Here is a 16,579-nt window from a genome sequence, read left to right on the forward strand (position 1 = left end):
AAACGCTGACAGGTAGATTTCCATGGGTCACACAATACAACACCAGTAGTATACATCTTACTAAAAAAATGAAACAACTGTGGCCCATAGTGGCATCGGATAAGGAACTTGGTGAAGTTTTTGATTCTAAACTCCTTGTCAGTCACACCAGAAACAAAAGCATCAGGGATTATGTAGTTAAAACCGACATATCTAATTTTGAAACGCACAAACGACACTTTCTCAGTAGGAAATCAGGATGTTTTCGGTGCAGTGGCTGCACAACGTGCAGCTATCTCACCCCGGGTGACAAATTTAGACATCCACATACAGGAAAGGTATTTACTATACAATATCCACTTTCCTGTGAGTCTAAATTTGTAATATACCTCATCACTTGCCCATGTGGATTAACGTACGTGGGCAAAACGGATTGCACGTTTAAAATACGCATGGCGCAACACAGGTATGCAATCCGGGAGGCCATTAAATCGGGCGACAGTGAACAACCTGTGGCCAGGCATTTTGCCAAAGCCAAACATGGCATGGCCACATTGAGGTACAAAATAATAGATCAGGTACCCAAATCACTACGAGGAGGTGATCGATCCAAGAAACTTCTGCAACTAGAATCTAGATGGATACACAGATTAAATACCATCCATCCGAAAGGTTTAAATGAATATATGAATTTGAGATGTTTCCTATGAACCAATAGTTATAGAGTTTTCCTCGTATCTATACAGTGTTCTATATATGTATTCCATCATGCAGTAGGTTTTGTATATATATATTTTTGAATTTTTTTAAAACCTCTATATGTCAGATTGATTCATAAGCTCCAGGCAATAGGTTTTATGACCATGTCATTATAGTTCATTATGAAGAGAGTTTATACTCGCTCTCTAGTTCTGATTAAAAAATTTTAAAAATTTTTTAAGATGTTCTCATATTAATGTCACAGGATTATTTGATATGCTTTATTCACTTATATTCATACACAACGCATTGCTTTAAGGTATGTTTCTTTCTGTGACCACAGTTTTTTGACACGTTGTTTTCATTTTTATGATTTTCATTTTCACATATTGCACTCTAATCACTATCAACTATAGCAATGTACATGTAATTACCGTTTCATTCTTTTTACTTATGTAAACCTATTTCATGTTTTTACTTTTGTATGTGCACAGTAACCATGGTGATCTCCCCCTCAGTGGCAACACGTCAGCTGGACGGACCGGCATTACGTCACTTCCGGGTGTGAGGTACGTCTCGACCGGGATCCGGGCGGCGTGGACTCCACGAGCGGGAGGAGTTTCTCCTGCAGTTAAGGTATTTAAATCACTTATTTTGCTTATTTACACTTATCCTGACGACGGGGCTGCGACCCCGAAACGTAGATGTCTTCATGACAATAAAGTCACTGCACGCTTTCATTTGATTATATGCTCTGAGTGCCGCCCGTCTGTTCTGGTGCATTGTCGGGTCGTTACCTGAGGGAGGGCACCGTGAGCCAAGGAAGTTTCATTAAGGAATTGTGAGTGCCGGGTCATACTGTTTGTCTATATATATATATATATATATATATATGTATATATATATATATATATATATATACATATACATATACACATTGTATGAATTAAATACACCATCCTTTCACATATTTTCAAGTCTCCAGAGTGCTGCCTTATTGCAAAATGGTTTTATATATATACAGGTTGAGTATCCCATATCCAAATATCCGAAATACGGAATATTCCGAAATACGGACTTTTTTGAGTGAGAGTGAGATAGTGAAAACTTTGTTTTTTGAGGGCTCAATGTACACAAACTTTGTTTAATACACACAGTTATTAAAAATATTGTATTAAATGACCTTCAGACTGTGTATATAAGGTGTATATGAAACATAAATGAATTGTGTGAATGTAGACACACTTTGTTTAATGCACAAGTTATAAAAAATATTGGCTAAAATTACCTTCAGGCTGTGTGTATATGGTGTATATGAAACATAGATGCATTCTGTGCTTAGATTTAGGTCCCATCACCATGATATCTCATTATGGTATGCAATTATTCCAAAATACGGAAAAATCCGATATCCAAAATACCTCTGGTCCCAAGCATTTTGGATAAGGGATACTCAACCTGTATCTGCGAGTCTATAAGATAGATAACCATTCATACACCATTATATATATATATATATATATATATATGTATGTATGTATGTATGTATGTATGTATGTATGTATATATATATATATATATATATGTGTATGTATATATATATATATATATATATATATCTATCTGCAAGTTTATAAGATAGAAGGCAAGAAAGTGCTGTTTTAGGTCAAGTTGCTTCCTGGAATATTGTGTCCCAAAAGAGACTGCTTTTTAGGGTTAAAGTAGCTGGTATGTATGGCTGTAAATCTATGGTGCAGCGTCTCATACCTTCCAATGTGATTAATGTTCTCTTCAGCAGTCTCCTCTCTATCACTGTGTGCAGGATCCCTCCCTCGTATTGTGGTAGCATTCCGGAGGCCCATCAGCTGTCCTGTGGTGAGAATGCACTCCTTCACTGCAGCCTGTGTAGCTGCAGAGGTGAACGGGAGCCGCAGTTGTTCCTGCTTGCTGCTGGGTTTCCGGGAACGGTCAACACGGGGTCAAGATGGGGGGAGGGGGCGGGATATTCGGCCGCAGCAAACACTACACCTAGGCGGCCCTGGCTGGGATGAAGATAACTGATAATGGTGGCTGCGGCTGGCCAGACCTGCGCCGCGATCGCCACTAGGCTTACACAAAATAATTTTGTAAGTATAACTAATTCAGCAGGAGTGTACCGCCCTCTAGTGGCTGCCGCCCATAGGCAGCTGCCTAAAGCTGCCTAATGACAGCGCCGGCCCTGGCTGGCATACTCTCTCTGTCTCTCCAAAGGGCCTTATTGTGGGTCTGTCCCCATATTCAGATATCCCAGTGTGTGTGGGGGTGTCAGTACGTGTGTGTCGACATGTCTGAAGCGGAAGGCTCGTATAGAGAGGATGCAGAGCAGATGGTGGTGGTGTCTCCGTCGGCATTACCGACACCTGATTGGTTGGACATGTGGAATGTGTTAAATGCTAATGTGAATTTATTACATAAGAGATTGGACAAAGCAGAGTCCAAGGACAAAGCAGGGAGTCAATCCATGGCTTTGGCTGTGTCACAAGACCCTTCAGGGTCCCATAAACGTCCCTTCTCCCAGATAGCAGACACTGATACTGACACGGATTCTGACTCCAGTGTCGACTATGATGATGCGAGGTTGCACCCAAGAGTGGCCAAGAGTATTAAATATATGATTATTGCAATAAAAGATGTTTTGCATATCACAGAGGTCCCCCTCTGTCCCTGACACGAGGGTCTGCATGTTTAAGGAAAAGAAACCTGAGGTAACGTTTCCCCCATCTCATGAGCTGAACGCTTTATTTGAAAAGGCTTGGGAAACTCCAGACAAGAGACTGCAGATTCCCAAGAGAATTATTATGGCGTATTCTTTCCCCTCAAAGGACAGGTTACTGTGGGAATCCTCGTCCACGGTGGACAAGGCCTTGACGCGCTTGTCCAAAAAGGTTGCGCTACCGTCCCCGGACACAGCAGCCCTCAAGGATCCTGCGGATCGCAGACAGGAAACTACCTTAAAATCAATTTATGCGACTATGTGTGCCCTGCTCAGACCGGCAGTAGCGTCGGCATGGGTGGGTAGCGCAATTGCAGCGTGGGCAGATAACTTGTCATCTGACATTGACACCCTAGATAAAGATAGTATTTTGTTGACCTTGGGTCACATTAAGGACGCAGCGTTATATATGAGAGAGGCTGAGAGAGATATTGGGCTGTTGGTTTCAAGAGCCAATGCCATGGCAGTTTCTGCTAGAAGGTCCCTGTGGACCCGTCAACGGACAGGTGATGCTGATTCGAAGAGACATATGGAGGCTTTGCCTTACAAAGGGGAAGTTTTATTTGGGGAGGGCCTCGCGGACCTGGTTTCCACAGCTACCGCGGGTAAGTCTTCTTTTTTGCCTTATGTCCCCCCACAGCAATAGAAAACACCTCAATACCAGATGCAGTCCTTTCGGTCGCATAAGTTCAGGAAGGGTCGGGGCTCTTCCTTCCTCGCCAGAGGTAGAGGTAGAGGTAGAGGGAAAAGAACACCAGCTACGGCTAGTTCCCAGGAACAAAAGTCCTCCCCGGCCTCTACAAAATCCACCGCATGGCGCTGGGGCTCCGCTGCAAGAGTCCGCATCGGTGGGGGCACGTCTTCGACTCTTCAACCAAGTCTGGGTTCAGTCGGATTTGGATTTTTGGGTGGTCGAAATTGTATCCCAAGCCTACAAACTGGAGTTCGAAGATATGCCTCCACACCGATTTTTCAAATCGGCCTTGCCAGCTTCTCCCCCAGAGAGGGAAATAGTTTCAGCTGCCATACAAAAGCTGTGTCAACAGCAGGTGATTATCAAGGTTCCCCTAGTGCAACAGGGGAAAGGGTTTTATTCAACCCTATTTGTGGTCCCGAAGCCGGATGGCTCGGTCAGACCAATTCTGAATCTAAAATCCCTGAACCTATATTTGAAAAGGTTCAAATTCAAGATGGAATCTCTCCGGGCAGTGATCTCCAGCCTGGAAGGGGGGGAATTTATGGTGTCACTAGACATAAAGGATGCATACCTTCATGTCCCCATATATCCGCCTCATCAGGCATACCTGAGATTCGCTGTACAGGATTGTCATTACCAGTTTCAGACGTTGCCGTTTGGGCTTTCCACGGCCCCGAGAATTTTCACCAAGGTAATGGCGGAAATGATGGTGCTCCTGCGCAAGCAGGGGGTCACAATTATCCCATACTTGGACGATCCCCTGATAAAGGCAAGATCAAGAGATCAGTTACTAAAAAGCGTGTCTCTCTCCCTGAGAGTGCTACAACAACACGGCTGGATTCTAAATCTACCAAAGTCGCAGTTGGTTCCGACAACTCGGCTGTCATTTTTGGGCATGGTTCTGGACACGGAAAAAAAGAGGGTTTTTCTCCCAATGGAAAAAGCCCAGGACCTCCAGAACATGGTCAAGGACCTGCTGAAACCAAAACGAGTGTCAGTTCATCAATGCACTCGAGTATTGGGAAAGATGGTGGCGGCCTACGAGGCCATTCCGTTCGGCAGGTTCCATGCGAGAACTTTTCAGTGGGACCTTATGGACAAGTGGTCAGGGTCCCATCTACAAATGCATCGAAGGATAAGCCTGTCCCCCAGGGCCAGGGTATCTCTCCTGTGGTGGCTTCAGAGTGCTCACCTTCTAGAGGGTCGCAGGTTCTGCATTCAAGATTGGGTTCTTGTGACCACGGACGCGAGCCTCCGAGGATGGGGAGCAGTCACACAAGGAAATCATTTTCAGGGAATATGGTCAAGCCAGGAGGCTTGTCTACACATCAATGTGCTGGAATTGAGGGCCATATACAACGGCCTGCAACAGGCGGAGAATCTTCTTCGCAACCTACCCGTTCTGATCCAGTCAGACAACATCACAGCCGTGGCGCATGTAAACCACCAGGGCGGGACAAGGAGCAGAGCGGCAATGGCAGAAGCCACCAGGAATTCTTCACTGGGCGGAAAATCATGTAAGTGCTCTGTCAGCGGTCTTCATTTCGGGAGTAGACAACTGGGGAGCAGACTTCCTCAGCAGACACGATCTCCATCCAGGAGAGTGGGGACTTCATCAAGAAGTCTTTGCAGAGGTGACTTCCTCAAATAGACATGATGGCGTCACGCCTCAACAAAAAGCTTCGGACGTATTGTTCCAGGTCGAGGGACCCTCAGGCAGTGGCGGTGGACGCCCTGGTGACACCGTAGGTGTTTCAGTCGGTCTATGTGTTCCCTCCACTTCCACTTATCTCAAAAATACTGAGAATCATAAGACAAACAAGAGTGCAGACAATACTCATTGTTCTAGAATGGCCTCGAAGGGCCTGGTATTCAGATCTTCAGGAAATGATCACAGTAGATCCGTGGCCTCTTCCTCCCAGGGAGGACTTGTTGCAACAGGGGCCCTGTGTGTTCCAAGACTTACCGCGGTTACGTTTGACGGCATGGCGGTTGAACACCAGATCCTAGCTAGGAAAGGTATTCCGGGGGAAGTCATCCCTACTCTAATCAAAGCTAGGAAGGAGGTAACGGCGAAGCATTATCACCGCATCTGGAGGAAATATGTATCTTGGTGTGAAGCCAAGAATGCTCCTATGGAAGATTTTCAGCTGGGTCGTTTTCTCCATTTTCTACAGACAGGAGTGGATATGGGCCTAAAGATAGGCTCCATTAAGGTGCAGATTTCGGCCTTATCTATATTCTTTCAGAAGGAATTGGCTTCTCTCCCAGAGGTCCAGGCTTTTGTAAAGGGAGTGCTACACATCCAACCTTCTTTTGTGCCCCCAGTGGCACCGTGGGACCTTAACGTGGTGTTACAGTTCCTTAAGTCACAGTGGTTTGAACCTCTTCAAACAGTTGTTTTAAAATTTCTCACCTGGAAAGTGGTCATGTTGTTGGCCTTGGCATCTGCGAGGCGGGTGTCCGAATTAGCGGCTTTGTCTCACAAGAGCCCCTATCTGATTTTCCATGTGGATCAAGCAGAGTTGAGGACTCGTCCTCAATTTCTGCCTAAAGTGGTTTCGTCGTTTCATATGAACCAACCTATTGTGGTGCCTGTGGCTACGGGTGACTTGGAGGACTCCAAGTCCCTGTATGTAGTCGGGGCCTTAAAAATTTATGTAGCCAGGACGGCTCGGGTTAGGAAAACAGAGGCACTGTTTATCCTGTATGCAGCCAACAAGGTTGGCGTTCCTGCTTCTAAGCAGACTATTGCTCGCTGGATCTGTAACACGATTCAGCAGGCTCATTCTACGGCTGGATTGCCGTTACCAAATTCGGTAAAGGACCATTCCACTAGGAAGGTGGGTTCTTCTTGGGCGGCTGCCCGAGGCGTCTCGGCATTGCAGCTTTTCCGAGCAGCTACTTGGTCGGGTTCAAACACTTTTGCAAAATTCTATAAGTTTGATACCCTGGCTGATGAGGACCTCATGTTTGCTCAATCGGTGCTGCAGAGTCATCCGCACTCTCCCGCCCGGTCTGGAGCTTTGGTATAAACCCCATGGTCCTTACGGAGTCCCCAGCATCCTCTAGGACGTAAGAGAAAATAAGATTTTAAACCTACCGGTAAATCTTTTTCTCCTAGGGGGTAATTCCAAGTTGATCGCAGCAGGAAATCTTTTAGCAGTTGGGCAAAACCATGTGCACTGCTGAGGGGCAGATATAACATTTGCAGAGAGAGTTAGATTTGGGTGGGTTATTTTGTTTCTGTGCAGGTGAAATACTGGCTGCTTTATTTTTACACTGCAATTTAGATTGCAGCTTGAACTCACCACACCCAAATCTATCTCTCTCTGCACATGTTATATCTGCCCCCCCCCCCCTGCAGTGCACATGGTTTTGCCCAACCGCTAAAAATTTTCCTGCTGCGATCAACTTGGAATTAGGCCCCTAGTCCGTAGAGGATACTGGGCGCCCGTCCCAGTGCGGACTATTTCTGCAAGGATTGTATATAGTTGTTGCTTACATAAAGGTTATGTTACAGTTGAGTTCAGTCTTGGGCTGATGCTGTTTTGTTCATACTGTTAACTGGTTTAGTATATACCATGTTGTATGGTGTGTATGGTGTGGGCTGGTATGTATCTCGCCCTTAGATTAACAAAAATCCTTTCCTCGTACTGTCTGTCTCCTCTGGGCACAGTTCTATAACTGAGGTCTGGAGGAGGGGCATAGAGGGAGGAGCCAGTTCACACCCATCTAAAGTCTTAGCGTGCCCATGTCTCCTGCGGAGCCCGTCTATACCCCATGGTCCTTACGGAGTCCCCAGCATCCTCTACGGACTAGGAGAAACAGATTTACCGGTAGGTTTAAAATCTTATTTTCTATTGTTAAATGTTTATTTATTTATTTTTGTTCAGATGGATTTGGCATTTTTAAAAGTAAAATAATGTAAATATTTTTGTTCAATTATTAAGGAACTACGTGGAAAATGCCCCCAAAAAAGCCTGAAAAAGGTGATTTGGGGGTAATGGGAGGCCATTTATTTTGGGGTGCATATACTGACTAAAAAGTTGATTTGGGGGTAATTTGAGGCCGTTTTATTTATTTTCACCGGTTAACAAAATTGAAAAGTTCCAAAAGTCTAATTAGTCATTTGGGGGGTGGGGGAGGGGGGGGGGGGGCTGTCCAAGAAGATCTGAAGAAGTCCTGACATTATTACTTTAAAATTAAAGATTCTCCCTATTTTTTCACACCCTCAGTGATTTGCAATGCGATTTTGCTGTACATTCAGCTTGTGAGATCAAGCTTGCACCTAATTGAATCCCCCCTATAGATCTGGATTCAGTAATGTACACTTTGCTGCAGTAGAGACTGAATTTGGGTGCACTTACCCAGTGACTTTCTGTTATTTTTAATACATAAAGCAAATAATGACTTTGCCTGTAAAAGCATTGCACCAGAGGCATACTTGGGTGTCTGAGAAACTTGGCTTGGTAACCCCAAATTCTCTCCCTGAAACCCCCCTACTTAGCAGTTTCCGTCTCTCTCTTTTAGTGTGGCCCAAGGTAAGTTACTTTGCTGGCGATGAACTGAAGACTGTCCAGCACATACAGTATGAGTTGGGCCAGCGCTGCAAACTGACTGTGTACAATATGGATAGGTCATCATATCCGTTTTCCCTCCTTATGTTATTCTTATGTTGTGTTCATGACTAAGCGCTTTCTTTTCTCTCTTTCAGATTACTAGGTGGAAGTTTACAGACCGGCAATAGAGGAATAAACTTTGTTATTGTCAATTGTAGGTACATTTCCTGGTTATATACTTATATTTGTATCTCTTTATCACTGTCTCGAGGTGCCCCAAGTTTTACCAAGTTGATTGGTGCATATCGTTTCTAAATAAATCGTCGACCTATTAAGTAGCGCTGTGTTTTGAGGGGATAATGACGCACACAATTTGCATACAATGCAGAGTTACAAGTTTTCAGGGAAACCCCTGGACCCCCTGGAGAGAAAATGACCTTCCCTCATCCCGCCCACTTCCTATTAAAATGGGCGGGGAGCATAATGTCACACATCACTGGTCCATGGGCAAGGGGCTGGGCCAATATGTTACGATTATGAGAATAATGTCATTTTGGCCCCACCCCCTTTTCATAGACCCACAATTTGCTGCATTACGCAGTGAGGAGACAGGTCCTAATGACGAGAAGGTCCTGTCCCCTCTGCTGTGAGCTTCATCTCCCGTCCAGGCACTCTTATGGAGGGTAGAAGAAAAAAAAAAGAAAGTATAATATAATAGAATAAGAAAACAGAAGGTTATGTTGATCCTGTCCGAGTGAGCTTACAGTCTAATAGGTGAGGAACGCGTTATACATAACGTGCATAAAATGTGTCTGAAAACTCCTGGGTGGAGCTGTATCAAACCGTAGAGCGCGAAAGTGAAGTTTTCCATAGCAACCAGTCATTATAAGTGTCAGTTATCTAGTACGGTCTATAAAATGACAGAAGCTCATTAGTAGCTATGGACAACTGCTACACTTTATCTCTCTCTACGGCTTGACACATCTCGCTCCCTGCTCAGAATGAATGACTACAACTTCATCCACCGTCTGTTCAGATTGTCAGCTCATTTAAAGCACACCTTACCCATCTGTCTCAATAAACACATGTCTGCAATTCCTCATTTGTACCGCTCTGTGATATGTTACGGTTTTGTAGACGAAGGATCTACTGAGACATCTCAGCCATAGGGGAGATGATGCATTATACACTATTACGTGACGTGACGTCTGCTAAAGCCTTTTAGTGCTATTTATGGAATCCTTAAATGTTTTGTCTTCTGACCTCTATTGTGTTTTTTATTTCTTTTAGATAAGACCCTGCAAGTTACAGACACAAAGACATTTGACATGTACGAAGGAGGTAAGACAGTTCATCATGCTTCCATTCACAACATAATCTGCTCTGTACGTGTGATAAATGGATTGATTCGTTCATAGTGGAGTATGGGTGCAGGCATGTTTTATATCACTTGTTGTTAATATATCTTTTAATGCACCCCCTACTGCCCATTATATGAAAACCAGTATCACCAAGTTGTATAACCAGTGCCGCAACTGGACTTTTTGGTGGCCTGGGCCAAAAGCAGCATTGGTGCCCCACATTTTTTTTTCAAATAGGGGTATAAGATGCACACCCCAAAAGTATATATACATTTTCAGAACACTCCAAAAAAATGGATTTGGAAACCAATTATACCCCCATTCATGCACTTAACGTGTCGTTCTGTCACATTAGTCTTTATTTTAAGCCACATATTTCTTAGCAGTCATGCTCGGGTCCTCTTACATTGTAGGTACAGTAGCACATGTGCACCTTCAGCCATTTCCTCAATTGAAAGCACACATTTCAAGATACTGTTATTCCCGGGACTCGAACCCATCACTTCTCACAGGGCAGTCAGACACCTTACTAGTGGAGCTATTTGCTCCAGCATATGAAGAATGCAAATTCTAACTGTATGAAGCTACTTGTAATTATCAACTAGGCAGATCTATATAGAGTGTAGCCACACATCCAATGACTAGCAGCCACATACTACATAGATCTGCTCAGCTGCAATGCTGATTATCTTTTACAAAAGTATATTGGATATAAGTGTAATCTTTGACAATTACAAGCAGCTTCAATAGCTAGAATTTGCAGGCTTCCTTTGCAGGCACAAATAGCTCCATGAGTAAGGGGTGATGGGTTCAAGACCCAGGTAAGAGAGTTTTTTTAAAGTGTGTTAAACAAAGGATGATGTGACTGAAGTTGGTTAGAGACAGGAGGGGGAGGTAGCCAGGGAGGCGATATGGGCAGTCAGGAGATGCCAGGGATCAAAGAGGAGGAACTACGAGTGAGAAAGATTAAAACAGAATATTGACAGGTACTTTCAGACAGTGCTCCTTTCCTGGTGGTGCTTTGTGCAGTGGCACGTCGCACTACCCTAGTTACAGCCCTGTGTGTAACCATGTAATTCATGGGGCTGTAGGCCAAATGGTTTTATACAGGTCACAGATATCACAGATGACTTCTAATGTCAATATTAGTTCCAGGTGGAGTGTTCCTTATAATACACATGATTTCCTAGTGAGCACTGACGTGATGGCAATGGGGATTCATTGCTATCACAATCTGTAACAGGCAACCATCTTTCAGTGCCCAACGTGCACTAAAACAACCAAAACGAATAGCTGGGTCGGTATGGTTGCAAGTCCAGTGAGTTATGTTGACAAGTTGATTTGAAATCACCTTCAAACCTCTAAACCCTGAAGGCAAAAAGGTGAAAAGCTGAGCAGTGTGGTTGTGAGTAGGATCTTGGCACTGTGTGTTTGGTCGATGCGACTGATATGGATGTAACCTATGGCAACCATTCGCTCAGCATTGTCCTTTTATTCTATTCTTAGATTTCTCTGGAGCAATGGTTGACTTTATCAGCAAGATCCCAGATGGTTCCATTATCTTGGTTGCCAGCCATGACGATTCATCTACCAAGTAAGTATGTTAGGAATATCTCCCCCTGTAGGACTATTAGTACATCTTGGGTCAGGGCCGAACAGTGTGACATGGAGGAGACATCAGTTCCTGCAGGAGGACTCGCTTGTCCATGTGGTGGGATAGTGCAGGTTCTGTAGCTCTTGACCTGCTGCTCTGACTATCCCGATGAGGATTCATTTCTTTATTACCAGTTACTTATGAAGCACTTTACAGAGAATAGTGAATCACTCGCATCAGTCCCTGCAGCTGGGAGATAATAGGATGGAATCTAATTATACGCACACATTCCGTCTCTGTTCCAGCCACTCATTCGTATATACTCATATGCATGCGCCAAGCAAATGTCTTTTAGAGCCATGTCAACAATGTGTGTAAGAATATATAAAACAATAAATATACAGAATATAACTTATCCCTCTTTGCTTCTCCACCTCCACCTTCTAAGACTACCATCACTAAGTGTAACGTTGAGGCCATTCCTATCGTTTCCTTATCCTTCCTGCTTGACTCCCTTCTCTCTCCTATTCTCTCTCTCTTCTGCCCTGAACAAGCCACTTCCCTATACAATGCCAGCCCTACTTCTGCTCTTGAATTTGTTGCTCTAGCAACCACTATTCACCCTCGCAGATCAACACCTCAACCCTGGCATTCCAAATTCACCAGATATCTGAAATAAAATTCATGTACTGGCGAACGACAGTGGAGTAAATCACGCTCTTAAGCAGACTTCAAGAACCTTATCTCCTACCAGAACCCCTGGTGTCTCTTTGCCATTGTCAACCCCCTCCTCTGTCTTTCCCTACTTCAACTTCCTACTTCACCTTCTGCCCTTGACTTTGCCACCTACTTCACATCCAAAATTGACTCCACACCCAAGACATCACATCCCAACAGACCCTAAACAACCTGCCCCCCCCCCTCACCATCCATCTTACCAACTCTGACTTTTTCCCCTTGTATCTGGAGATGAAGTAATGGCCCTCATATGGTCCTCCCCCCCCCCCCCTCCCCCTCTACCTCCCCACTAGACTCTAAAACCTCCAGCCTCCTCCGCTACTTCTTTCCTTCTGCCTATACCCTTCTTGCCCACCTCCTCAATCTCTATCTCATCACGCACTGTCCCCTCTGCCTTCAAGCATGCCCTTGTCTCTCCTATTCTTATAAAACCTACCCTTGATCCTAATACTCTCTCCAACTATCGACCCATCTCTCTCCTCCCTTTTGCCTCCAAACACCTTGAGCGTATTGTCTATAACCGCCTGACTGCCTTTCTTTCCTCCTACTCCCTACTTGACCCATTCCAGTTTGGCTTCCATCCTCCTCACTCCACTGGAACTGCCCTCACAAAAGTCTTCAATTACCTCATTGCTGCTAAATCCAAGGGATACTACCCTCTACTTATTCCCCTTGACCTCACTGCTGCTTTTGAAATTGTGGACCACCCTCTCCTCCTGCAAATCCTTTGCTCCATTGGTCTGTGTGATACTGCCCTTTCCTGGCTGACCTCCCGCCTTTCTGACCGCACCTTCGGTCTTCTCTAATGACTCCACCTCCCCTGCACATCCCCTGACAGTAGGTATCCCCTAAGGTTCTGTTCTTGGAACTCTCATTTTCTTTCTCTATACATCCTCTTCAGGTGAGCTCATTTGCTCTTTCGATTTCCAATATTTTCTCTATGCTGATGATACTCAAATCTACCTTTCATCCCCGGGCCTCTCCTCTGCTCTCACTCTTATCTCCATCTGTCTCTCTGCTATCTCTTCTTGGATGTCCCAGCGCTGGCTTAAACGTAACATGTCTAAGACTGAGCTGATAAACTTCCCTCCCTCCCGTATAACCTCACAATTTAATTACCTGTTAATGGCACTACTATCTCCTCTAGCCCCCAGATGCGCTGTCTTGGAGCTATCCTTGACTCGTCCCTCTCCTTCAAACCACACATTCAGTACCTCTCATAGGGCCTAATTCAGACCTGATCGCGCAGTAAAATTATTCTTTAATGGGCAAAACCATGTGCACTGCAGGGGTGGCAGATATAACATCTGCAGAGAAATCTAGATTTGGGTGGGTTATTTTGCTTCCGTGCAGGATAAATACTGGCTGGTTTATTTTTACACTGCAATTTAGATTTCAGTTTAAACACACCCCACCCAAATCTAACTCTCTTGGCACATGTTACATCTGCCCCACCTGCACTGCACATGGTTTTGACCATTAAAGAATAATTTTGCTGCTGCAATCAGGTCTGAATTAGGCCCATAATCGTGCCATTTCCATCTCAAAAATATTTCCAAGATGAGACCCTTTCTCACACTAGATGCACCAAAATCCTCATCCAGTGGTCATCTACAGATTCGATCACTGTAATCTCCTCCTGTCTGGCCTTCGTGACAAATTCCTCTCTCCACTCCAATCTATCCTCAGTGCTGCTGCCCATCTCATCTTCCTCTCCAAGAGCACTACCTCCACTTCCCCTCTCTTACAAGCCCCACACTGACTTCCCTTCCCTTTCAGAATCCAATTCAAGCTTCTTACACTCACTTGCAAAGCCCTCACCCACTCCTCTACCATTTACATCTCTGACCTTATCTACCTTTACACTCCCACCCGCCTTCTTCGCTCCACAAATACATGCCGCCTCTCCTGACAACTAATAACATCCTCCCATTCCTGCCTCCAAGATTTTGCCCGTGGTGCTCCCTACCTCTGGAATTCTCTACTTCTCCCTTTCAGACTCTCCACCTCTCTACAAAACGTCTAACGGGTTCTCAAGACCCACTTCTTCACCAAACCCAACCATCTCTCATCCTATCTACTACCACTACTACTTCCATGCTCACTTCTACCCCATCTGTGTCACCCCTGTCTATCTGCCCCTCCCTTTCAAGAATGTAATCTCTTACAAGCAGGGCCTTCTGCCCTCATGTACTTTTCACTCTCTTAGACTATCCTGTACTCCATACTCCCTACAATGGCACCTACCCCTCGGTTTCTGCCACCCTGATACTTATTTCATTGTCCTGCCCCCTCGTGCAGAAATGTTTAAATATCTTGTACATGTCCTACATTGTCTTGTACTGTAAGACACTGTTTTCCTGTTTGGCTTATCTACTTATGTAATTTGTTGGGCGCTGCGGAACCCTTTTGGCGCCATATAAATAAACGATAATATCTATTTATTTATATAATGCATGTGTGCTGGTCTTTTCTATGCCTCCTTGCTGAAGTATGGATTAGAAACTGGTATCTATCTATCTATCTATCTATCTATCTATCTATCTATCTATCTATCTATCTATCTATCTATCTATCTATCCATATATACAAAGAAAGGAACAGCACACTAAACTTTGCGTTTCAATTCAGAAAAATGTCTATTGTAAAGCAAGTGCCAAGCTACATCCTCACAGGGGTATGAAAAAATATACTTAGTTATCACAGCAGTATGGATTAATCAGTAGCTGATTTAGGGGTCAGTCCGCCCCTTGGCACAACGTTATTGCTGACCTTCGATCTCCATTCTAGTGCTAAATAAAAAAAAGTATCAGCAGCTGCTTTGATGCAGGGGGCAGCTGTGACTGGTGGCTCTGCATAAACCGCCCCCTTGTGTCTCTCCAGCCCCCTTGTCCTCCCATCTCTCCACATCCACCACCTCCACTTCCCCCCGCACACACAAAATATCCAGACAGGTTGTTCGGTGGAAAAGATCCATAATACTGCACAACCCTTCTGGCTCCACCGAACACCCTGTCTGGAAAAGCTCCTAGCAAGATGGCCGTTTAGGCGTTTCCACAACTTTATCATGGCAGTCCCTGCGACTGTATATATTTTGGTCTACTGAATTGGAATAAACAAGTTTGCATTTTGTTCTATTATTTTCTCTCTCTACATTTTGTAGCTGTATTTTTAACGTTTTACAATATAAACTGGAGAAAAACAAACCTTCCCGGCTTCCACCTTACAAACCCCCTCCCTACCTGTGGACTAACCGGCTTCTCTCTGAGAGCATGAGGTGTGGTTTGGAGAAGGAAGTAGGATAAAGCATTAAGAAGCTCCACACAAACAGTTTGGCACAAGAAATGTTTTTGCGGTTTGCCGGCGCTTTCTGCCTTGTGGCTTTATTTTTATGAATATATTTCCTCACTTCTGGTAGATCATGTGCTGTGGATTCCTGTGACCGTTCCACAGTAGTACTGAAAACACATTCCAATAATACACTAGAACAGTGGTTTTCAAACTCGGTCCTCAGGACCCCTCACGGTTCACGATGTCCATGTCACCGGGCAGCTGCACTGTGTGTCACCAACTGCCACATTTTAAAACTCTACAGGTGACCTGCAAAATATGGACCGTGTAGGGTCTTGAGGACCGAGTTTGAGAACCTGTGCACTAGAACATAGATAGGGTCTTCTGTGGCGGGTTTACATATTTCTGGCCGCTGGTGAAAGATTTGTTTGTTACTATCAGTGTGGAGTTTATATGTTCTCCCTGTGCTTGCTGGGTTTTCTCCAGGTACTTCAGGTTCCTCCCACAATCCAGTAATATACTGGTAGGTTAATTGGACCCTGGCAAAAATTAACCATATGTACATATGTGTACATGTGACAGGGCAAAAAAAATTGGTTAAATATTTTTTTAAAGCACTGCGGATTATTTGCGCTTTAATCACTGATGATAATAATGTTAATAACTGTTAGGAACCCAAGCGTACAGATAAGGAGGCGGGAGCGCGGCGAGCGGCTTGTGATGGGCTGTTACTTAGCGTGGGGGGGATTTTAATTTCCTGAGCTGGGAACTCTCTTGGCACTGGCTTGTAAGGTCCTAAAAAAATTAGATTGCCCTAGTATGTAATTTTTATATAATTGTAGTAAAGTTTGGGCGCATCTGTACTGAATCAGATTGTTGTAATTCATCTGAATTTCTGAACTGTCC

General features: G+C 44.4%; 1 protein-coding gene across 1 annotated transcript in view; it reads left to right on the top strand.

Annotated features, from left to right (window-relative positions):
* Positions 1-16,579, top strand: part of FAM3B (FAM3 metabolism regulating signaling molecule B) — a 142,644-nt gene that overhangs the window by 113,797 nt on the left and 12,268 nt on the right. The window contains exons 4-6 of the mRNA XM_063956598.1: positions 8,845-8,903; positions 9,980-10,030; positions 11,557-11,644. Of these exons, the coding sequence (XP_063812668.1) occupies positions 8,845-8,903; positions 9,980-10,030; positions 11,557-11,644 (198 nt within the window). The remainder of the gene's footprint in view (positions 1-8,844; positions 8,904-9,979; positions 10,031-11,556; positions 11,645-16,579) is intronic.

The sequence above is a fragment of the Pseudophryne corroboree genome, chromosome 2 (genome assembly GCF_028390025.1).
Source record: "Pseudophryne corroboree isolate aPseCor3 chromosome 2, aPseCor3.hap2, whole genome shotgun sequence".
NCBI lineage: Eukaryota > Metazoa > Chordata > Amphibia > Anura > Myobatrachidae > Pseudophryne > Pseudophryne corroboree.